Source organism: Hypomesus nipponensis, chromosome 9 (genome assembly GCF_054491055.1).
Source record: "Hypomesus nipponensis isolate SF chromosome 9, ASM5449105v1, whole genome shotgun sequence".
In the NCBI taxonomy this organism is placed as follows: Eukaryota; Metazoa; Chordata; class Actinopteri; order Osmeriformes; family Osmeridae; genus Hypomesus; species Hypomesus nipponensis.
Window position 1 is genome coordinate 7,448,634 of NC_140369.1, and position 18,288 is coordinate 7,466,921.

General features: G+C 42.8%; 1 protein-coding gene across 2 annotated transcripts; it reads left to right on the top strand.

Annotated features, from left to right (window-relative positions):
• The first annotated feature begins 3,009 nt into the window (after positions 1 to 3,009).
• prkcdb (protein kinase C, delta b) lies at positions 3,010 to 17,356 on the top strand. 2 transcript variants are annotated; one of them, XM_084705109.1, is made up of 16 exons: positions 3,010 to 3,181; positions 9,441 to 9,570; positions 9,672 to 9,938; positions 11,281 to 11,449; positions 12,159 to 12,190; positions 12,281 to 12,366; positions 12,936 to 13,065; positions 13,175 to 13,275; positions 13,381 to 13,468; positions 13,633 to 13,760; positions 13,941 to 14,114; positions 14,194 to 14,285; positions 14,450 to 14,651; positions 14,749 to 14,937; positions 15,395 to 15,523; positions 16,113 to 17,356. In XM_084705109.1, exons 2-16 carry the CDS (start codon positions 9,462 to 9,464, stop codon positions 16,269 to 16,271), a joined length of 2,055 nt encoding a protein of 684 aa, XP_084561235.1. In that variant the 5' UTR covers positions 3,010 to 3,181; positions 9,441 to 9,461; the 3' UTR covers positions 16,272 to 17,356. The 2 variants fall into 2 exon arrangements, with proteins under 2 accessions (XP_084561235.1, XP_084561236.1); XM_084705110.1 differs by having other exon boundaries at positions 9,444 to 9,570.
• Positions 17,357 to 18,288: the final 932 nt, after the last annotated feature.

Here is an 18,288-nt window from a genome sequence, read left to right on the forward strand (position 1 = left end):
TCCAATTTCACATTTGTCAACATCTGTTTGGAACCATAGAATAAGAGATGAATGCAAGTGCCTTCTGTCTCCCTTCTATAAGCTTCTAGAAGAGAGGAACGTGGTCATACAAATCTGGAGGTTTCTCACATTTCCCTGCAGGCCCGAGGCATACATCACAACCCGTCAACCCAACCTACAGTTTATCACAGATCCAAGTTATCGTTATTTACCATTATCTTTCATCTGTTCAAGTCCATTGCCCTAGAAAAACTAATATGACACAAGTGATATGAGTTAATTAGTTATATATCAAAGGCTCCCAGAAAGCGCCAACCAACCAGTGGGCCGAGACTAGTAAGGCAGCATTGTATGAATAATTAAAGATAAAGAAACAGCACAAAACATTTTGCCCTATTTTCTTCTTCAATGCCTGCAATATTAATGACTGAGTAACACTGTGGGCCCAATGCAAGAGCATTACAGAGAAACACAGTGTTGTTTTTTCTGTAGTGGGCTTTCCAAGTCCCTGGGAACAACCTTGTACGCTGGGTCTGGTCATGGAGGAAATACAGTACTCTGTACTGTACACTCACTTATTCAAGTCACTGAAGAGAGGGAAGGAAGGTCACAGCAGGTAGAAGTTTAGGCCTCAAGAAGTATGAAAAGGAAATATAAGAGAATCAGACTTAATGGAATGTGTGACAGAAAACTGAGAAAAATTAGAGGAAGGAAATTGGGGTTGCTCTAGTTAACACTATCCCATGAGTCACAATGACCCAATACCAAGACAGAGACAAGAGAAGAGAGACAAAAGTGAACTGAGAAACGTTTTCCTTCCAATGTACATGGACGTTAAAGAGACCTTATCTCCATTAGTCCCCCCCCCCCTGTCATTTACCTCTCTTCATCTCTTGCCAAAAATGAGGAACTAGAGATGCAGACTAGTTCATGTGGGAATGTACAAATCGATGACGACTGTTCTCTGTGTCCTTCAGAGGTAGCAGGGTCTAAAATAAGTAAGGTCATTTCCTCCTCAAGTTCTCTTTGGAAGGTTTCAGATCCACATCTATAGGCTCACAATGTATCATTGATTAAACAGACTCAGCTATTACTGTCATACACCAAACCACAAGAAATAATGACACAGAGAGGGCAGAAGAGTCTGAGAGCAGGTAACCTGGGTCGGGGTAAGGGTGACGTGGAGAGAGAGACACGTACTGACAGAATGGTGTTCTAATGGTTTAACTGAAAGGTACCTGGACTCTAAAATGTCAAGTCTGGTCCTCAGATACAGATTTAATTAGTGAGCAGTGTGACATCTGCACCAGAGCTGTTCAGGGAGCGTTTATGCTGTGCAGGAATAAACAGTCAAGTCTACATATAGTAAGTTTCAACCAAACAGAAATTTGGTTCAAACAAGGTTCAAAGAGTGTGCTGTGTTTCAGACCAGTTTTTGTCAATGTCTCATCTATTTATCTCATTTGTTTCTGCACTGCCAACATGTAAACATGCAGAAAACAGACCAGGTGTTTGTGAATTTCACACAACTTAAAACACTGTAGTGGCTAAACAAGGACAGGTTGGCAGCTTGTCGATATAAGCAGTTACAAGGCCTTAGTGTTTTACAACGTCACCATGTAAGGCTAAAATAAATAATTGTTGAGAAAATCAGTGACGCCTGGTTTGCCTCATATCCTTAAAAAAACACAGAAAGGAATCACCCAGTGCTGGAGGGCTGTCACATCAAAAATATTCAGACTAAGGCTTTATTTGTTTCCTTCCTACATGTAACAGACTGTAGAGAAACACTTGGCCCTAGATTGATGAGACAATATGCCCTCCACTATGTTCATCGGTGCATTAATTTTTATAGCAGTACTTGATTTTTATAGTAATATACACAGCCAACACAAAGACCCTATAGATGTGTGTGTTTATGTGTAGGAGGGTGTGAAACTAGATGTAGAAATGAAAAAAGAAGTGGAAGTTGAGGGCGGAGAATGAAATTAGGGCAGAAAGAGAAAGTCTCCATGGCTATGATGTTTATTCTGGCAGCATAGGGCCCAACAGTCATATGCATTACCAAGGGGTGTATGTGCACTGCCCTAACCGCTGGTTGCAGCACACAATGTCCAGGACACGGATGTTTCCACTCACCATGAGTGCAACAGTCAGTTTATAAAGTTTTAAAAGAGACTCAGTTGACAGCAGTTGTTTTAGTTGTGTCAATGAAGGCACAGTAAAAATTAAACTTAATGTGTTTCACAAATATAACAATGTATTGTTCACTGTAAAGACAATGACTGGTGATACTGACATTTGAAAATGCTTGCTTAAACTGTGGGTTACATCATACATAAATGGCACTAACCTTGTTGTGTCTTACTGTTGACTGAACAAAGGTGTGGAAAATCCACCTCCTCAAATGTTTGTGTCCTGTGTCATCAGTGTTTGCGTGCCATAGGTAGAATCTGAAAAGAACTAAAATGGCACTATGGGGGAGAGAGAGTCTAAATTTACCAGTCTGTTCATCCTTATAGTCAGAGAAGAGGGTGGGGTTTGATGAGTCAGCAGCACGTGATTCACTCAGTCAAGTGTGGGCGAAAAGAGGCCAACAGTTGAGGCACACCGGACAGCGTGAGATGTGTAGGTGTGGCCATTGTGGATAGTTTACCTATGCATTTGAAGTGTGGTTCCACCTCTCTACTCTGTGAAGTGGGATACCCCTGGATTTGTGTGTGTGCGCGCGAATGTCTATCAATGTTTCTTGTGTCTGTTTACAGTTAGATGTCAGAAAGGCACACGTTTACAAGCCTCTTATTTTTTACATGTCTAAAACATGTAGTGCTTTAAATGAACACGTTTAGACCATGCTAAAAAGAATAGAAAGGTTGTAAAACTAGATGAAGAACACAAACATGAATATTATTACCTGCACTCCTCCCACCCAAACCCTTTTCTCAACCCCACCCTCTCTTGGTCTCTCTCCTTCGCTCTCTCTGTCCGCACTTCGTATGTCACCTGGCAACGTCACATTCGTCTCCACACTGCATTGCTGAAGAAAGAGAGAGGGAAAGAGCAGCGGGTTGTCGAACACTTCCTCAAACACACTGAACATTTGTAGTGTGTAAAAGAGAGACAAGAGAGTACCAAAGGAGGTAAAACACACGTAAATCTAAATCTACAACCTGCTCTAAGGGTAAGTAAACCACTTCACTGCTAAATAGATTACGTAAAGTTAATAAAGAATTTGAAAAAGCTGACGTGAAAGTGTCAAATGCGCTGCGGAAATTATTTTAGAAAGGGTGGCCGCGATTTTTGTCTAATAGCAATGATCATTACGAAAGTAAAAGTTTAGATTTAGTGGTAAGACTTCAAAAAAACTACATTGCCAACAGTTGTCTCTTGTTAACTGCAAGGTGTAATCTGTCGGAGCAGGCACTTTAAGAACAGGCTTGAAATCAGAAAATTGAAACTGCGGGAAACATTTGCTCGACTCTCCATCTGTTGGAGAATGATTTAACAGTGTTGTACTTACGTAACGTGGTTCTGTGAGACATGCATGAGTTTCACGCTACACTTTTGTCAACATAGAAACGTAACTTTTGGGGATTTATATGGCCAACCGCGATACTGACAACAAACGTGCATGCTGCATTTATATATGTTTAACTAGAGAAAGCCGAGTTCATCGTTCACATTGTTCATCCTTTCACGTCCATTGTGGAACTTGGATTGTGACATGGCGATTATGGCTTGGTGGTTGTTTTGGACACCCCCCCCCCCCCCCCCCCAACTTCTCACTCCACCACAACATACAAAAAATGCACCAAGATCCCTAAAGGCTTATGCACATGTTGTGATCCACCAAAGGTTTCTTTTGTATTTAATGTTTTGATTAGGCCTTTACTTTTGTGTACGAATGTGTTACTGTGCAATGTATAAGTAGTTTCACTTGTCATAACAGAAGTCGTTGGCCATCGGCATATTCTAGGAATGCAGGCCAGCTGTTTACGGAACATCATCTTCCACTATATGCCTATATTTAGATCGCAAGACCCCATTGCTCTATTTCCAAACGATACTACAATAGCTGCGGCAGAGTAGACATTGAAGTCAGAGTGGAGTCATCATAGTTCAAATCAGGAGTTAACACAGATGTTCATGTGTCACCACACTTTGAAAGAAAGGCTCTATATGTACATGTGGCTGCATTTGGAGCAGTCAGACCATTGTGTCAATGTTGGCTGTGGCTTGTGGTCTGTGGTTCTGAGGAAACGGTTGTGACATCTGCTAACTGGAGCACTCCTTCCATCACTGATCCCTGGCATAAGAACAACAGACATACAAGTCACCCTGGATCTCACACACACACACACACACACACACACACACACACACACACACACACACACACACACACACACACACACACACACACACACACACACACACACACACACACACACACACACAGTCTTCTGTGTGCACAGCCAACTTTACATACAGAGCTAGATCCTTTTATGTCTGTGGAGTCATAATGTCCATGATGGCACTGGCAGTCAACTTATATCATTTATTTATTTTAGAAAACGCCTGCTTCTACCACATCTAAAGCTAGAACATGCACACTCGATTAAACAGACATTGAGTGGTAAACTCAAGGGCATTGCACAGGCTGTGGTACATCATTAACAGTGTTGGTGTTACTTGTTAAATGAGTGATGATTGTGCTTCTTCACATCTTCTACAGTTAGATCATTATGTTTTGGTTATATCCCTCTCTCGGATCCCCACTCTCCCTCGCTCTTACTCTCTTTGTGCCTGTCATGCTATGCCCCCACTGCAGTCAGTCGCCCTACCTGTGTCTCAGGGTGCTTTGCTGTCTGAGGCGCACATTAATCAAGCTGCTGTGAACTGTGAGAGAGGCAGTAATGGACACCACTGTTTACGCACAAGGAAAGGGAGGGAGCAGTGCTTGTGTGTGTTTTGTGTTGGTGTGTGAGAAAGAGGGAGTGATACAGGCAGGCATTTATTACTTTTGTATTGATTGGAAAGTATTGTGAGTCTAGCAGTCCAAAATCAATGGCACTCTGGGCGGAATTTACCTCAGCACAGCCGTCCTCCCTTTGACCTTGAACCAGGAACCTCATCCCTCTGCATCCTTCCTCTTTCTTCCTTCTCTCCTTTTCTCTTTTATTTTCCTCTGATTTTTCCTCCCTCCCTTCAGCTGTCCTGCAGCAACCTGAGGTTCTTGAATGTTGTAGTGTGTATGTGTGTGTATTATGTGTATTGTGTGTACACCAAGTCCCTGGTCTGTGTCTGACACCTGTGACGGTGACAGGTTTAGAGTCAGACATTAACTTTATTTTGGAGATGAAGGTTTCAAGTGCCTCAAGCCAGTCCTAAAAAGCCCTTGAAGAGAACAATTATGTTTGTACTAGAACACTTCGCCGAGTCAAATGTTTGGATCTCTTACCACAGCAGAAGACAATAGTTTTGTTTGCATGAATTTGTCTGGCAAAGCTTTGAGGGCACAAAGCTTACAGAAGGGTCTAATGCCAAATAAAGCCCTGTAAGAAAATGTAGGCCACAATATCACAAGCCATTGTAACGGAACCCCCCCCCATCCACTTAGCTTTACACTATAAATTTGTGGAATGTTTTGTGTGAGAAGGCAATGCTGTTTTGCTTAAAGAGTTTAAACTACTGTAGCATAGCAGCACATTAGACATTAACACAGACACAAAGAATAGTACATTCAATTACACATTTTTGTCACACTTTTTGGTGGTCATAGTTACCCCTAGTCTTGACATAATCATTGGTATGCATTCAAGATTTTACTTTGTTTTAACACTGGGATTCTCTTTGAGCTATGTATGTTGGGCCACATGTTTGCTGGCCGCTAACCAACTAAAATCCATTCGGCCTGGGATTCCACAGGGATCTGGTCATTTCTTATTTCTGAGAACTAATTTGTCTAAAGGGTGGCAGGTTGTAAACGAGCCTTGTAGTCATTTTAATTTGACTTAGTTAGCTATCTTAGTGAATCTAACACTACGGCCATGGTCCTGATATTGTCAAGGAGAGGATAGACATTATCAACAACTAACAAAAAACAGTAGGTTGAGCGAAATGCATGGGACATGCCAGCAAGCCATGAAGGTTTTTGTGATTCGGCTAGCTTATTTTAGCTAAACATTTATTTGAATGGAAAACTTAGTGAGCCAATTTCATTCAGAGACTGCTGATAGTCAACCATTGTTAGCAAACATTTTACATAACATTATATTAATAAGCAACTTAAAGACAAACAAACAGATCCTAATCTGAAATTGTGTTTTATCATTGAGTCAACAAGAACGTACAAACAATGCGAAATCAATGTTGATTACAACAGTTGACTATGATCTTCTGACCGGCTATCAAAGTTGTTTGGCCACCTGAATGCACACTCTCCCAGAAAAAACCCTCCTACAAACTCTACTGTCATAAAACACACACCAATTTATTAGCTTTGGGTGTAATAGAACTTAGGCAGATGTGCAAGTTTAGTTCAAGTCTATTAGTTTCTTTGTTTAGCTCTTCGCTTGTTAGCTCATTTTGACTGGTTTTACTTGTTCTAAGGCCTGCTGTAGATCTCTCTCTCTCTCTCTCTCTCTCTCTCTCTCTCTGCCTCTCTCCTGCTGTGGCTCTCTCTCCTTTTCTCCCCCTCCACCTCATGTTACAGTTTTTTCAGAAAGGTATTTTGTCAAAAGAACATCAGTGAGGCCCTTTAGATTAGAACATAGTGTTTGCAGCTGGAGGTCCACTCACCCGCTGACATGGTGCGTTTGGGATTAGCCATACGTTGTGCTGAGAGAATTTCCAATGGCTCGCATACAAATGCTCTTGAAGAACGAGACAGCGAATGTGTATTATTGTCGCTTCAGTGTGCACCATCCTACACATGGGTAATTCGGCTAGGCTAGTAAACTCCAATGAACATCCATCAATTTTCACTCTGTAGTTAGACAAGGTGAGGTGATACTGTGAGAAATATGAGAATGCGTGATAGAGAGGTATGATTAAGAATTACTGTGTGTATGTTTCAAATACTAAAAGAAAGCTAGTCTTTTTCCACCCTTTCACCGATTATTTCAAAGGACACTTACTGCATTTTCCACACTGGGGGCACCTGTTGCTTATGTCATATGGGCCTCTCAAAATAACCTTTTTACTTTACCAAGCCCAGCTTTACAGGTCCAAGGACTCCCCTATTGATGTGACAGCTGCTCTGCTCTGTTGTTGTCAGTGTAGCTGCCTTGTAGTAAATGTGTTGCTGTTTCTTTCCACAGTTAGGTAGAGAATACGATTTCTGACAGAGGCCTGGTGACATCTAGAAGTGGGTTAGTACAGTGGAACAGCATATGACATGATGAAAACCCTTTGTCACTGTCAGTGTGCCTGCTTCCCCCATTGAGAGCAAGTCATCTATGCTAACTATAGAGTAGGTGCACAATAGCTCCCTGACCTATCAATCCTGCTCAGGCAGTTCTCAGTTCTGTTGTTAGCTAGTTAAGATGACAAATATTCTCCACTAATGATATCATGATGAAACATGGATATTTGCTTTGTTCTTTTTGTTTTGTTGCTGGAACTTGAAGATATTGCAAGATTGTGTGCAGGTGCTGCAGGGTTGTGTTCCTGGAAATATCCTTCCCCTTCAAGGGTTTTGTGTTTCATTATTGGTGTTTAAGAGTCCTATACTAACTACTACTATAAATTGTGCAATAGACATTTGTTTCCAGTGTATCATATTTCCTTCCAAGATCAAATAGTAATATGTGGATGACTTAATGACATTTCCTACTTTCAATTATTTTTTTCCTTCCTTTGTCTTATTCCTTTGTGTCCCTTTTAGCTATATTTAATGTTACTGTCTTGTCTCTATAGGTATTTTAAAGTTAAATGTGTTAATGAATATCTAAATTTCTTTAACATTTACAGTTTCACAAGCTCTTTAATTTGATCACAAAATCGAAATAGTTACTAATTCTGAGTCTAATGAGCTAAATAGTGTGTTGTGGTCAGGCCCCAAGATGCGTTGTCTTTAGGATTTCACACACACGCACACACTCACACAGTGAAGTGTAGTTAATCCACATTAGTGAATCTTTCTGTGATTCTACTCTAGGGTGCCGTTTTCTGTTCCATTTACATTTGGACTTCACCAGCTTTCATTACATTGTGTTGCTGTGTCGCGCTCTCTCTTTCTCTTCTTCCCTACTTCTTCTGCCCACTCCCTCTCCAGCTGTCTGTGCTAGCCTCATTTTTTCCAGTCTCTCTGGGGACACAAGGCTTTCTTTTTCACTGTACTGTGCATTTGTCTGATAAGAGAGAGTCTGTGGCTTTGTGTCTGTGTTCGTGGTTTCTGGACTGATAACATGTCAAACAGAAAAGCAAGAAAGTCCTGTTTGTAAAGCACATTCTTAACACCAATTCCGTCATAATTGTTTCTGTCTGAAAACGTATTTTCCTGTACCTGTTCCTTCTAATGAATGACATTCAGCTCTGTGAAAAAGAGCATGAAGAGACACCAGTCTCTTCTGAATGATTGACTCTTTGAAAATGTGCAGCATGTCATTTGCCTAAAAGTATGCTTGGTAAGTTTCTACTAAAGGGATTACAGAACAGTTCTTTTGAAGGTTTGCATCTCACTCATCTGCTCATAACCTAGGACCTTCAGCCACAAGTGACAGTGCAGAAAACCTGACAGTCCACATGGCAATGCTGACAAAGAGACACAACTAAAGAAATTGGGCTGTTACAACTCAAAGTTCACAAAACTGCTTTGTGGAAACTCTTTAAGGAATTCTGTTGGATTTTCATAGCTCTTTGGGAATTAGAGTGTAGGCTAATCCGGTACTGGCTTCATGACACAAGGAAGTGTAGGAAACTACTCCCTGCTTGCTATCTCCCCAGAAAAATGTTGGTTTCCCCGTTCTGTCTTGAGGAACCTGACATTGGCCGGGTTTCCTAGATTTGTTAAGAAGCTGTTGACGCTCAGAGCTTCTTAGGGGCGTTCTAAGAACGCTCTAGAACGCTCTTAGAAAGCTCCTAAGAAGCTCTTAGCGTTAAGAGCTTCTTAACGAATCTGGGAAACCCAGCCAATGTCATAATTCCAGAAAAGACCTGGTCCTGGTAATAACAATAAACGTAACCCTTATTGTAGGGGCTATCAATGAACCAGTTTATTCTCTTTGGTTTTCTTTTCCACTCAGTCCCTCGTGTACTCAGTAAAGAGTCTTTCTTGCATGAGTGGGGTGAGTTGCTCAAGCTTACTTCCTCCACTGTCTGAGGCCATTGCTGACCACCTGCTCTGAATTCTTCCTTCTCCTTTTTATGGTGCTTGATAAGCAAACACGTACGTGTATGTTCTTTGGTAACCCTGCCACTGTCTGTGTGTGTTTCAGAAGGCTGGGTGACGGCTCACCATGGCACCCTTTCTGCGTATAGGCTTCAATACGTTTGATATTGGGGCACTATCCCCCCTGTCCGACCCTCCTTTCTGTGCCATAAAGATGAAGGAATCCCTCAGCACAGGTCAGTGGCACCCGCCACACACACACACACACACACACACACACAGTCTTGTTCTCACAAACACTCACGATACACAAATGTACTTTTAAACCCCCTTTCAGAGCGAGGTAAGACCCTTGTCCAGAGGAAGCCCACTATGTACCCTGCCTGGAAGTCCACCTTTGACGCCCACATCTACGAGGGGCGTGTGCTGCAGGTGGTCCTGATGAAGACCGCTGAGGAGCCCCTGGCAGAGGCCACTGTCGGAGTATCTGTGCTCGCTGAGCGCTGTAAAAAGGGCAATGGCAGTGCCGAGTTCTGGGTAGACCTGCAGCCTTCTGGAAAGGTTCTGATGTCGGTCCAGTTCTTCGTGGAGGACTCTGATGCAGGTAGGAGACGAGCGTATGCATGCACACTTACGCCCACACAGAAAACAAAACATGCAGTGTCTGACTTCAAACTGTACTTGCTTACTCAAGAAGAGAGTTAGCGATGCCCTCTAGTGGGGCTACTGTTACCCAGTAGTACTCCCACACAAAAACTCAACTGAAGCAATTAGTGTTCTTTTATTCAGCAAGTCAACTCCATGACTCTTTTAATAACTTCCTGAGTTACTGCTTGACCTGGCTAGAGCCCATGCCCATGGCTGTAACAGAGACTGCCGAATGGAACCAACTACTTAAGGCGTGGCTCGATAGAGGTAGATTAGAGACCTGTTTGTCCTGCATTTACAACAGCAGTAGGAATGTGAGCACAGATCCCAACATGTCCTGTAGGAGCCAGCAGGGGGCAGTCTCATGCGTGCCAGAGAAACAGGCCCTGAAACACCAGAAACTGTACGACAACACAATATTTAGAGCAGCGTGCAGCTCTAACTTGCAGTTTGGCGCTCTGAGGGTCTGTGGGAGTCTTTCCAGGATCTAACTCTCCACAGCCTGCCCAGAAGGAGGCTGTGCTGGAAGGCCCCAGACAGGCCCTCTGCTCCGGGTCAGCTCAGGGAGGAAGGGCATGTGAGCTACTAGTCTGGAGAGACTCCTTGCTCCAACATTCATCATAGTCCCTCCTCCACTGCTTTCCTAAAAAGCAGACAAGAGTTGTTGTTTTTTCCTTTTTTATGTGTGTCTCTCTCTTATTGGCCACCCGCCCCATGTCCTGAGCTGGCTGGCCGCAGCAATGCACAACACGAAATACACACCAGACAGTGGGAGGAGGCCAAGTAGAGACGTTTGTTCCCTTTGTCTCAATACGCTCTGTTTTTTTTCTCTCGTTTTTTGACAACATCTTTTTCTCTTTATTCTACCTCCATCCTTCCTCACTCCTCATGTCCTTTCCTCCTCCTTGTGATTTGTCACCGCTCTGGGTTTTCTCTTTGTTTACTTCTCTCACGCCTCACTCATTTTCTTCCAGTGAACTTTGACCCAGCTGCTTCAGTTAGAGTCAGAAGGAGCCAGAGGGCCATGTTTTCTGTTTACTCTCCGTGTGGGAGAGTGGCCTGAGCTCCCGCTGCAACTCTCTGCTCCTACACAGGGGGTTGATTAAACAACCCTGGGTCCTGGTCTGATGATTGATGTTTGTGCAAAGTGTCACTTAGCAGATAGTAATACCACTAACATGCCAATGATATGATTGTGCCAGTGGGCAACTTGACTTGTTTCTTGGAATAAAGGGATATGAGTCATCAACTATTCTGAGATGCAGCGGTAAAACCTGTTTGTCTGTGTGTTTCTGTAGCTACATGTAAGCAGTCAGTCAAAGTACCCGAGGACGAGGGGGTTATGACTCTGAACAGGAGAAGAGGAGCCATCAAACAAGCCAAAGTCCACTTCATTAAGAACCACGAGTTTACCGCCACCTTCTTTGGACAACCCACTTTTTGCTCTGTGTGCCGGGAGTTTGTCTGGTGAGAGACCATGATCTGGGCCACGGCACCTCACTTCCTGTTACTGGAAGGGTTTACCTTTGGTGTTGGTTGACTACAGTTACCAAAACCCCTGAGTCACAAAGAGCTTTAGCTACAGTCTTGTCTTAGTAGTAGGTATTGTATTTGATCAATCAGCACAGTACAAACTGTCCTTCACAGTAAATGCTACATTGAAACCACGAGATGTCGAGCCACCGTAGTTAACAGAGTTTACAAATACAACCACTCCCACATAACTCTTAAACAGTTTACTAATACAGATACCCGCCACTCCCACATAACTCTTAAGTAGACCAGTGTGGTATTTAATAGCTCCTTAACTGGAGCAGTTAGTCTCCAGAAACAACACTACTGGCAACACTGGTATTGTGTGACCATGTGTAACCATGAGTCACACTTGTTTGGAAAACCCCACTGGGCTTAACTGCAACGTCAGCATAACCTTGGGGCAGTTACTCTAAGAGAGAATATGGTATCTATATTTAGACTCAATTGTAATTTACGTTCTTTGACCCTTGTGATGTGTGTTTGTGTGTGCAGTTTCACACTGTGCCTGTCTGGGCCTTGTTGTACAGTTTCAGCTGTAATACTGCACAGCATTTTAGATTTCACAATGTAGGTGATTAGCTAGTACACACGTAATATTCATATTTGTGCATACTTTCTCTTTCTCTTTTTTATAAAATAGGGGACTCAACAAGCAAGGCTACAAGTGCAGACGTGAGTGTTATTATGATTGCATAAAACTTACATACACATTCGCTAGATTATATTACATTTAGCATTCATCTGTTTTCCTCTTTGGTTCAGAATGCAATGCGGCCATCCACAAGAGATGCATCGACAAAATCATCGGGAGATGCACAGGCACTGCAGCCAACAGCAGAGAAACTTTGGTTAGCATAACGTCCTAACATCATGACCCTTATAGTCTGGAGCTTTGGCCTCAATAATGCAGTGCACATAATACAGTACACAACATTCTACTGTACCAGGAATGAACGCTCTTGGCTGCCATATCAACATCACAGCAGTGTTCATGCTGTGTTGCATTCCCATGTCAGTAGATAACCAGAAGTTGGAAAAGAGCATAATCAGTTTTGTGCTACTGTTGTAATACTAATTGTAATGCTACAATTGTAAAGTTAGCTGTTATGCTAGTGTTGTAATACTAGTTTTACTGCTAGGCTTGTAAAGTTAGCTGTTATGCTAGTGTTGTAATACTAGTTGTAATGCTAGGCCTGTAAAGTTAGCTGTTATGCTATTGTTGTAATGCTAGGGTTTTACTGCTAGGCTAGCCTGAGTGCAGAGAGGTCACACCCGTTCAGGGTTGGTGCCCTCTCCTCTACCCAGACGGCCATTATGATGAGGCTCTGGAGCACCTGTGGTGCCATGCCAGCTTGTCTGTAGGCACTGCCCCTCAGCAGGCTGGCGCAGAGCTGATGGGAGTTCTGTATGTGTACAGTTCCAGAAGGAGCGCTTCAAGATCGACATGCCTCACCGTCTGAAGACCCACAACTACATGAGCCCCACTTTCTGTGACCACTGTGGAAGTCTCCTTTGGGGGATGGTCAAGCAAGGCCTTAAATGTGAAGGTGGATGAAACATCTGTTAGACAAGCTTTTCCGTTCTCTCTTTCATTCTGTCTGTTACTCTGTATCTATGTTCCTACTTCCTAACTCGGTGTATTACTCACCTCCTCAGAATGTGGCATGAACGTCCATCACAAATGTCAAAAGAAAGTGGCAAACCTGTGTGGTATCAACCAGAAGCTCCTGGCAGAGGCTCTGTCCCAAGTCAGCCAGGTGAGACGGGTAGTCACATAGGTCATGTTCAGCTTCATCATTTATTCCCAATGAACTCTGATAAGTCAATAATTACTAAAATCATACCATGTTTCACATCCACAGAAATCCATGAGGAAATCGGACGGTTCCAACTCAGAAGACATTGGGATCTACCAGGACTTCAATAAAAGTCCAGGAGCAGACTCCAGTGGTAGGAAGCTATCATTACATACAGTGCATTCTGGCATACAGTAGCTCTGGCTAATGTATACCAGATATCTGGAATACTGTAGGTTGCCAAGATGTCCAGTACATTTGTTTTGCTCCAGCATGTTTGTTCACATAGCGCCTGTGTGTGTATGTCTTTACCTGAAGGCACTGAACAGCTGTGGGACAGAAGTGGCCCTGCTCCTGCTCCTCCCTCCAACATCATCCATCAGACACGGCTCACCATGAGCAACTTTGTTTTCCACAAAGTGCTGGGCAAGGGCAGCTTTGGCAAGGTAGGGACCACACCAGCTGTACATTCACAACCAGACTGCCCAGTGGCAGGGGTGAAAATACTGGGAGTGGATTTTGAGATTGATTTGAAAATGTTAAAGTAGATAAACGTTTCAAGAAACGGTGCTTCCTTTTTACCCTTTCTTTTCTTTTTTGTTTTGCTCTTGTGATTGCTTCTGTAGGTCCTCCTGGCTGAACTTAAGGGACGAGGAGAGTACTTTGCTGTGAAAGCTCTGAAGAAAGATGTGGTTTTGATGGATGATGATGTGGAGTGCACCATGGTGGAGAAGAGAGTTTTAGCTATGGCCTGGGACAACCCCTTCCTCACCCACCTCTACTCTACGTTCCAAACTAAGGTATCATCCCATACTAGCTCCCCTTCACCTATACACACCTCCTCAGAAACGGAGAGCTTAAAATGGTCTTTGTGTCCAGGAGCATCTGTTTTTCGTGATGGAGTACCTAAACGGCGGAGATCTGATGTTCCACATACAGGATAAGGGACGCTTCGACCTCTACAGAGCTACGTGAGTGCTCACCAGTTTATTACAGGGTGGTATGCATGCACCTTAATAAGCGATCCGCCAGTTAACCGAGAGAGGATTGTGACTGGGCACAAGAGAGGCGTTCACCCTAAAGGTCTGCGTAATAATGATAACGAACAATGTGGTCTCAATCTCTCCTTGCTCAGGTTCTATTCTGCAGAGACACTAGTTGGCCTACAGTTCCTGCACTCCAAGGGGATCATCTACCGGGACCTGAAGCTGGACAATGTCATGCTAGACAAGGATGGACACATAAAGATCGCTGACTTTGGGATGTGCAAGGAGAACGTGTTTGGGGAAGTCCGAGCCTCAACCTTCTGTGGAACCCCAGATTACATCGCTCCAGAGGTGAGTGTGCAGTGAGAGGCACCATCTTTGCTGCATGTATAGAACACTGTGCTCCTCTTCCAACCCTTTTTTTTTTTTTTTGTCCTCCTGTCCTTAGATCCTGTTGGGTCAGAAGTACACCTTCTCAGTAGACTGGTGGTCGTTCGGGGTGCTGGTATACGAGATGCTGATTGGCCAGTCGCCGTTCCAAGGCGACGATGAGGATGAGCTGTTTGAGTCCATCAGGATGGACACACCTCACTACCCCCGCTGGATCACCAAGGAGGCCAAGGACTTACTGGAGAAGGTACGCTTCACATTTAGAAGCACATTGACACTGTATGGTATATTGATTGTTTTATGATGTATGTACATGTTTTTTTATAAGTAGGTAGTGTGTCCAATACAGTTTCCTTTGGGACAATAAAGTATCTTATCTCAGAACACACACAGATAGTGTATATGTAGGAAACATGTTTGCGTCAATAACATTTACATTACATTACAATTACATTTATTCCTTTAGCAGACGCTTTTATCCAAAGCGACCAAGAGAGAGCTTTACAAAAGTGCATAGGTCACTGATCATAACACTGAGATGTCCCCAAACATTGTGGGTAGCCAAACATGAATCATACATTGTGAATAAAACAAAAATCTACATAAAAAAACACAAAAACCTTCATAAAGTGCAAGAGTGTACCTGTAGAAAAGCAAGCAACAGTACAAATATTTCACAATAAGCATCCGTTACTTCCTCCCAGCTGTTTGAACGGGACCCGAGTCGCAGGTTGGGAGTTGTGGGAAACATCCGTGGACACTCCTTTTTCAAGACCCTCAACTGGCCTGCTCTGGAGCGACGGGAGCTGGACCCCCCCTTCAAACCCAAAGTGGTACGACCTTACATTTATATTTAGTCATTTAGCAGACGCGCTCATCCAGAGCGACTCATAGTAAGTACAGGGACATTCCCCCTGAGGCAAGTAGGGTGAAGTGCCTTGCCCAAGAACACAACGTCATTTTGCACAGCCAGGAATCGATCTGGCAACCTTCAGATTACTAGTCCAATTCCCTAACCGCTCAGCCATCTGACTTTGTTCTGTGTCTTGATGAATGCACTATTAATCCTATTGAATTTATTGTTATCAGAGTAATCTTTGTGGTACAAATGAGATAATGGTATTTTAGTGCTTTAGAGATTTGAAAGTACTTGTATTAGCAGCATCAGTATGTACTTTGCATATCAAACGCAACCAACATTATTATGATCATCTGTCCTTTGGGCCTGTTCCATTGCATTTGACGAACTGCTTTTTGTTTTATCTTTGTTGATACCAAAAACTGATCTTGTCATTGAGCTGTAAGAATAAGCTTCAGACACATCGGAACAATGATCCTTTAAACGATACATGGGTCCTTAGGTCTCCATACTGGTCTCTGTTTAGCATGACAACGCTGACATCTCTTTTCTGTCAATCACAGAAATCACCCAGTGACTGCAGCAACTTTGACCGAGAGTTCCTGAATGAGAAACCCCGCCTCTCCCACGCAGATAAGAACTTGTTAGACTCCATGGACCAGACAGCCTTCGCAGGTTTCTCCTTCATCAACCCCAAAATGGAGCACTTACTGGACAAATAACCACCCACACTGTCTTCCCTTCCCCCACGGCAGATACTAAACAATTTTATTTGGTTTCCTAGTCGACAGTAGGCCCGTGCTCTTGTCTTACTTATCTTAATAAGTGAGAGCAGGAAAATAGGACAAGAGAATCATCTATAATGTTGTGTTGGGATGCACCCTGTGTCTTTGCAGAGGTGGCCCAGTGTAAATACAGTTACAGGGTTGGGGAGGAAGGCCAGGAGAGGGAACACAGTGTGGAGGGTGTGTGCATGTTTCACCATTTGTAGGTTCCAATCAGTAGTGGGGGATTTCTTCTTCTGATAAATCCTTGAATCAATATGATCGATTAATGCACTGTAATATTTGAGATTTTACAAGACGCAGGCCTGGGCACTGAGCATACATGTTAATGTTTAGTAAGCACACACATACCTACACACGCACACACACACATACCTACACACAAACAGCATGGACAATATGAGTTGGTATCAGTTTTTGAGTATGTGTTGCATGCTGGGATATCAAAAGGAGATTCGGTTACACACACTGTGTGCCTCAACTACTGTAACTGACTCTAGTCTTGAGAGGTGTGTGTGTGTTTGTCTGTGTGCGATAGAGAGAAATCTCTAGTAGACAGCAGTCCCTATAGACCGGTCACATACAGTAGTGGAGCGTCTTCAGCAGGATCGCTTCAGAGTTTCGTAGGTTCCCTATGAAAAAGGTCTGAGTTTTTCTGAGATGGGTAAGGTATGGAATAATAACTGCATCTTATGAGTCAGAATCAAGTGGCTCAAGCCATTCTGAATCCGAAGCTCTAAACGAAGACACATGGCATGTAGGCTACTAGGAAACAAGGCATTGTAATGGTACTGTATTGATGTTTAAGGATTTGTGTTAATATGTATGTCAGATAGGGTACTTCAGTAATGGATAATTGGGTGTCATGTTACTTGAATGTAGTTATTTTAACAAGGATATAATGTTATAGGAAATTATATGTATATTGTTTAAACAGATAAAATATTGGTGAGCTATGTACTTTTTCTACTGTCTTGATATTTTACATCTGATTATAAATTTAAAAAAATAAAATAACTCGTATACACTTACTTTGATATAAGTTCGGTTGTTCATGCACTGACAACGATTACCTTTAACATTTGTGGTATCTCTTGACTGCATTAATACATTTTTGATACTCCCGCAGAGACCACTGGCATTCTGTTTGGGTCAGGTATCAAACTTTCCTGCCATCTAGTGGTCAGGTGGCACAAGACACAACTCCATTGTGTCCGAGGCCAGCGAGTCGACGACATTCCTGCAGTGCGCACGGACTGTATCCTTGTCTACTGTCCAGTCTCTCGCGTCACCTATCCTGCAGTGATGGGGAAAGTTATACATGTGTAACTCACCTTACACTTTTTAAAGGTTATATGAACACTGGGCTTTATCATAAATGCAAAGCTCCTGAGCATTCCTTTCTGACAAAGCAACTTGAATCGTCTTACCCGTTAAGCTTAGATGATACATTGAATGAGAAATCGATGTATCAGTATCCAATGCCAAATAGCCTATCAAAAGGCGATCCTATTTTTTCGGTTATTTAGAGATGTCATTGCTTTCTGCTTACCCAACAGCCTAATTTCCAGCCGCAATTAAAACATATTTCGAAATAGGCATACTTAATTTATTGAAGTTGAAATTTCAATAAAAAAGGCTTCGCATAGGCTACGCTTTAATCTTTAGTAAACTCATTTAGAGACGGTTTATGCACGAAACCTTATTCCGTGTTCCATTTATTCAATCGTTTTGTCGAGCTGTCAACGTGTAAAGGACCGCTTCGGTGGTTTTTCTTTATTGTTAGAACGGGTATGATTCGTCTTTTGTGGAGGGTGAAACAGTGAAAGGCTGCAAATCGCCGAAGTGAGCGGCAAAAACCTGTTTCCATTATCGGATATTCTTTTAGCCTACACATTAAGGAAAGCTTTATGAAACATTCAATTATCTCATACATTGTAATTGAAACTGATTT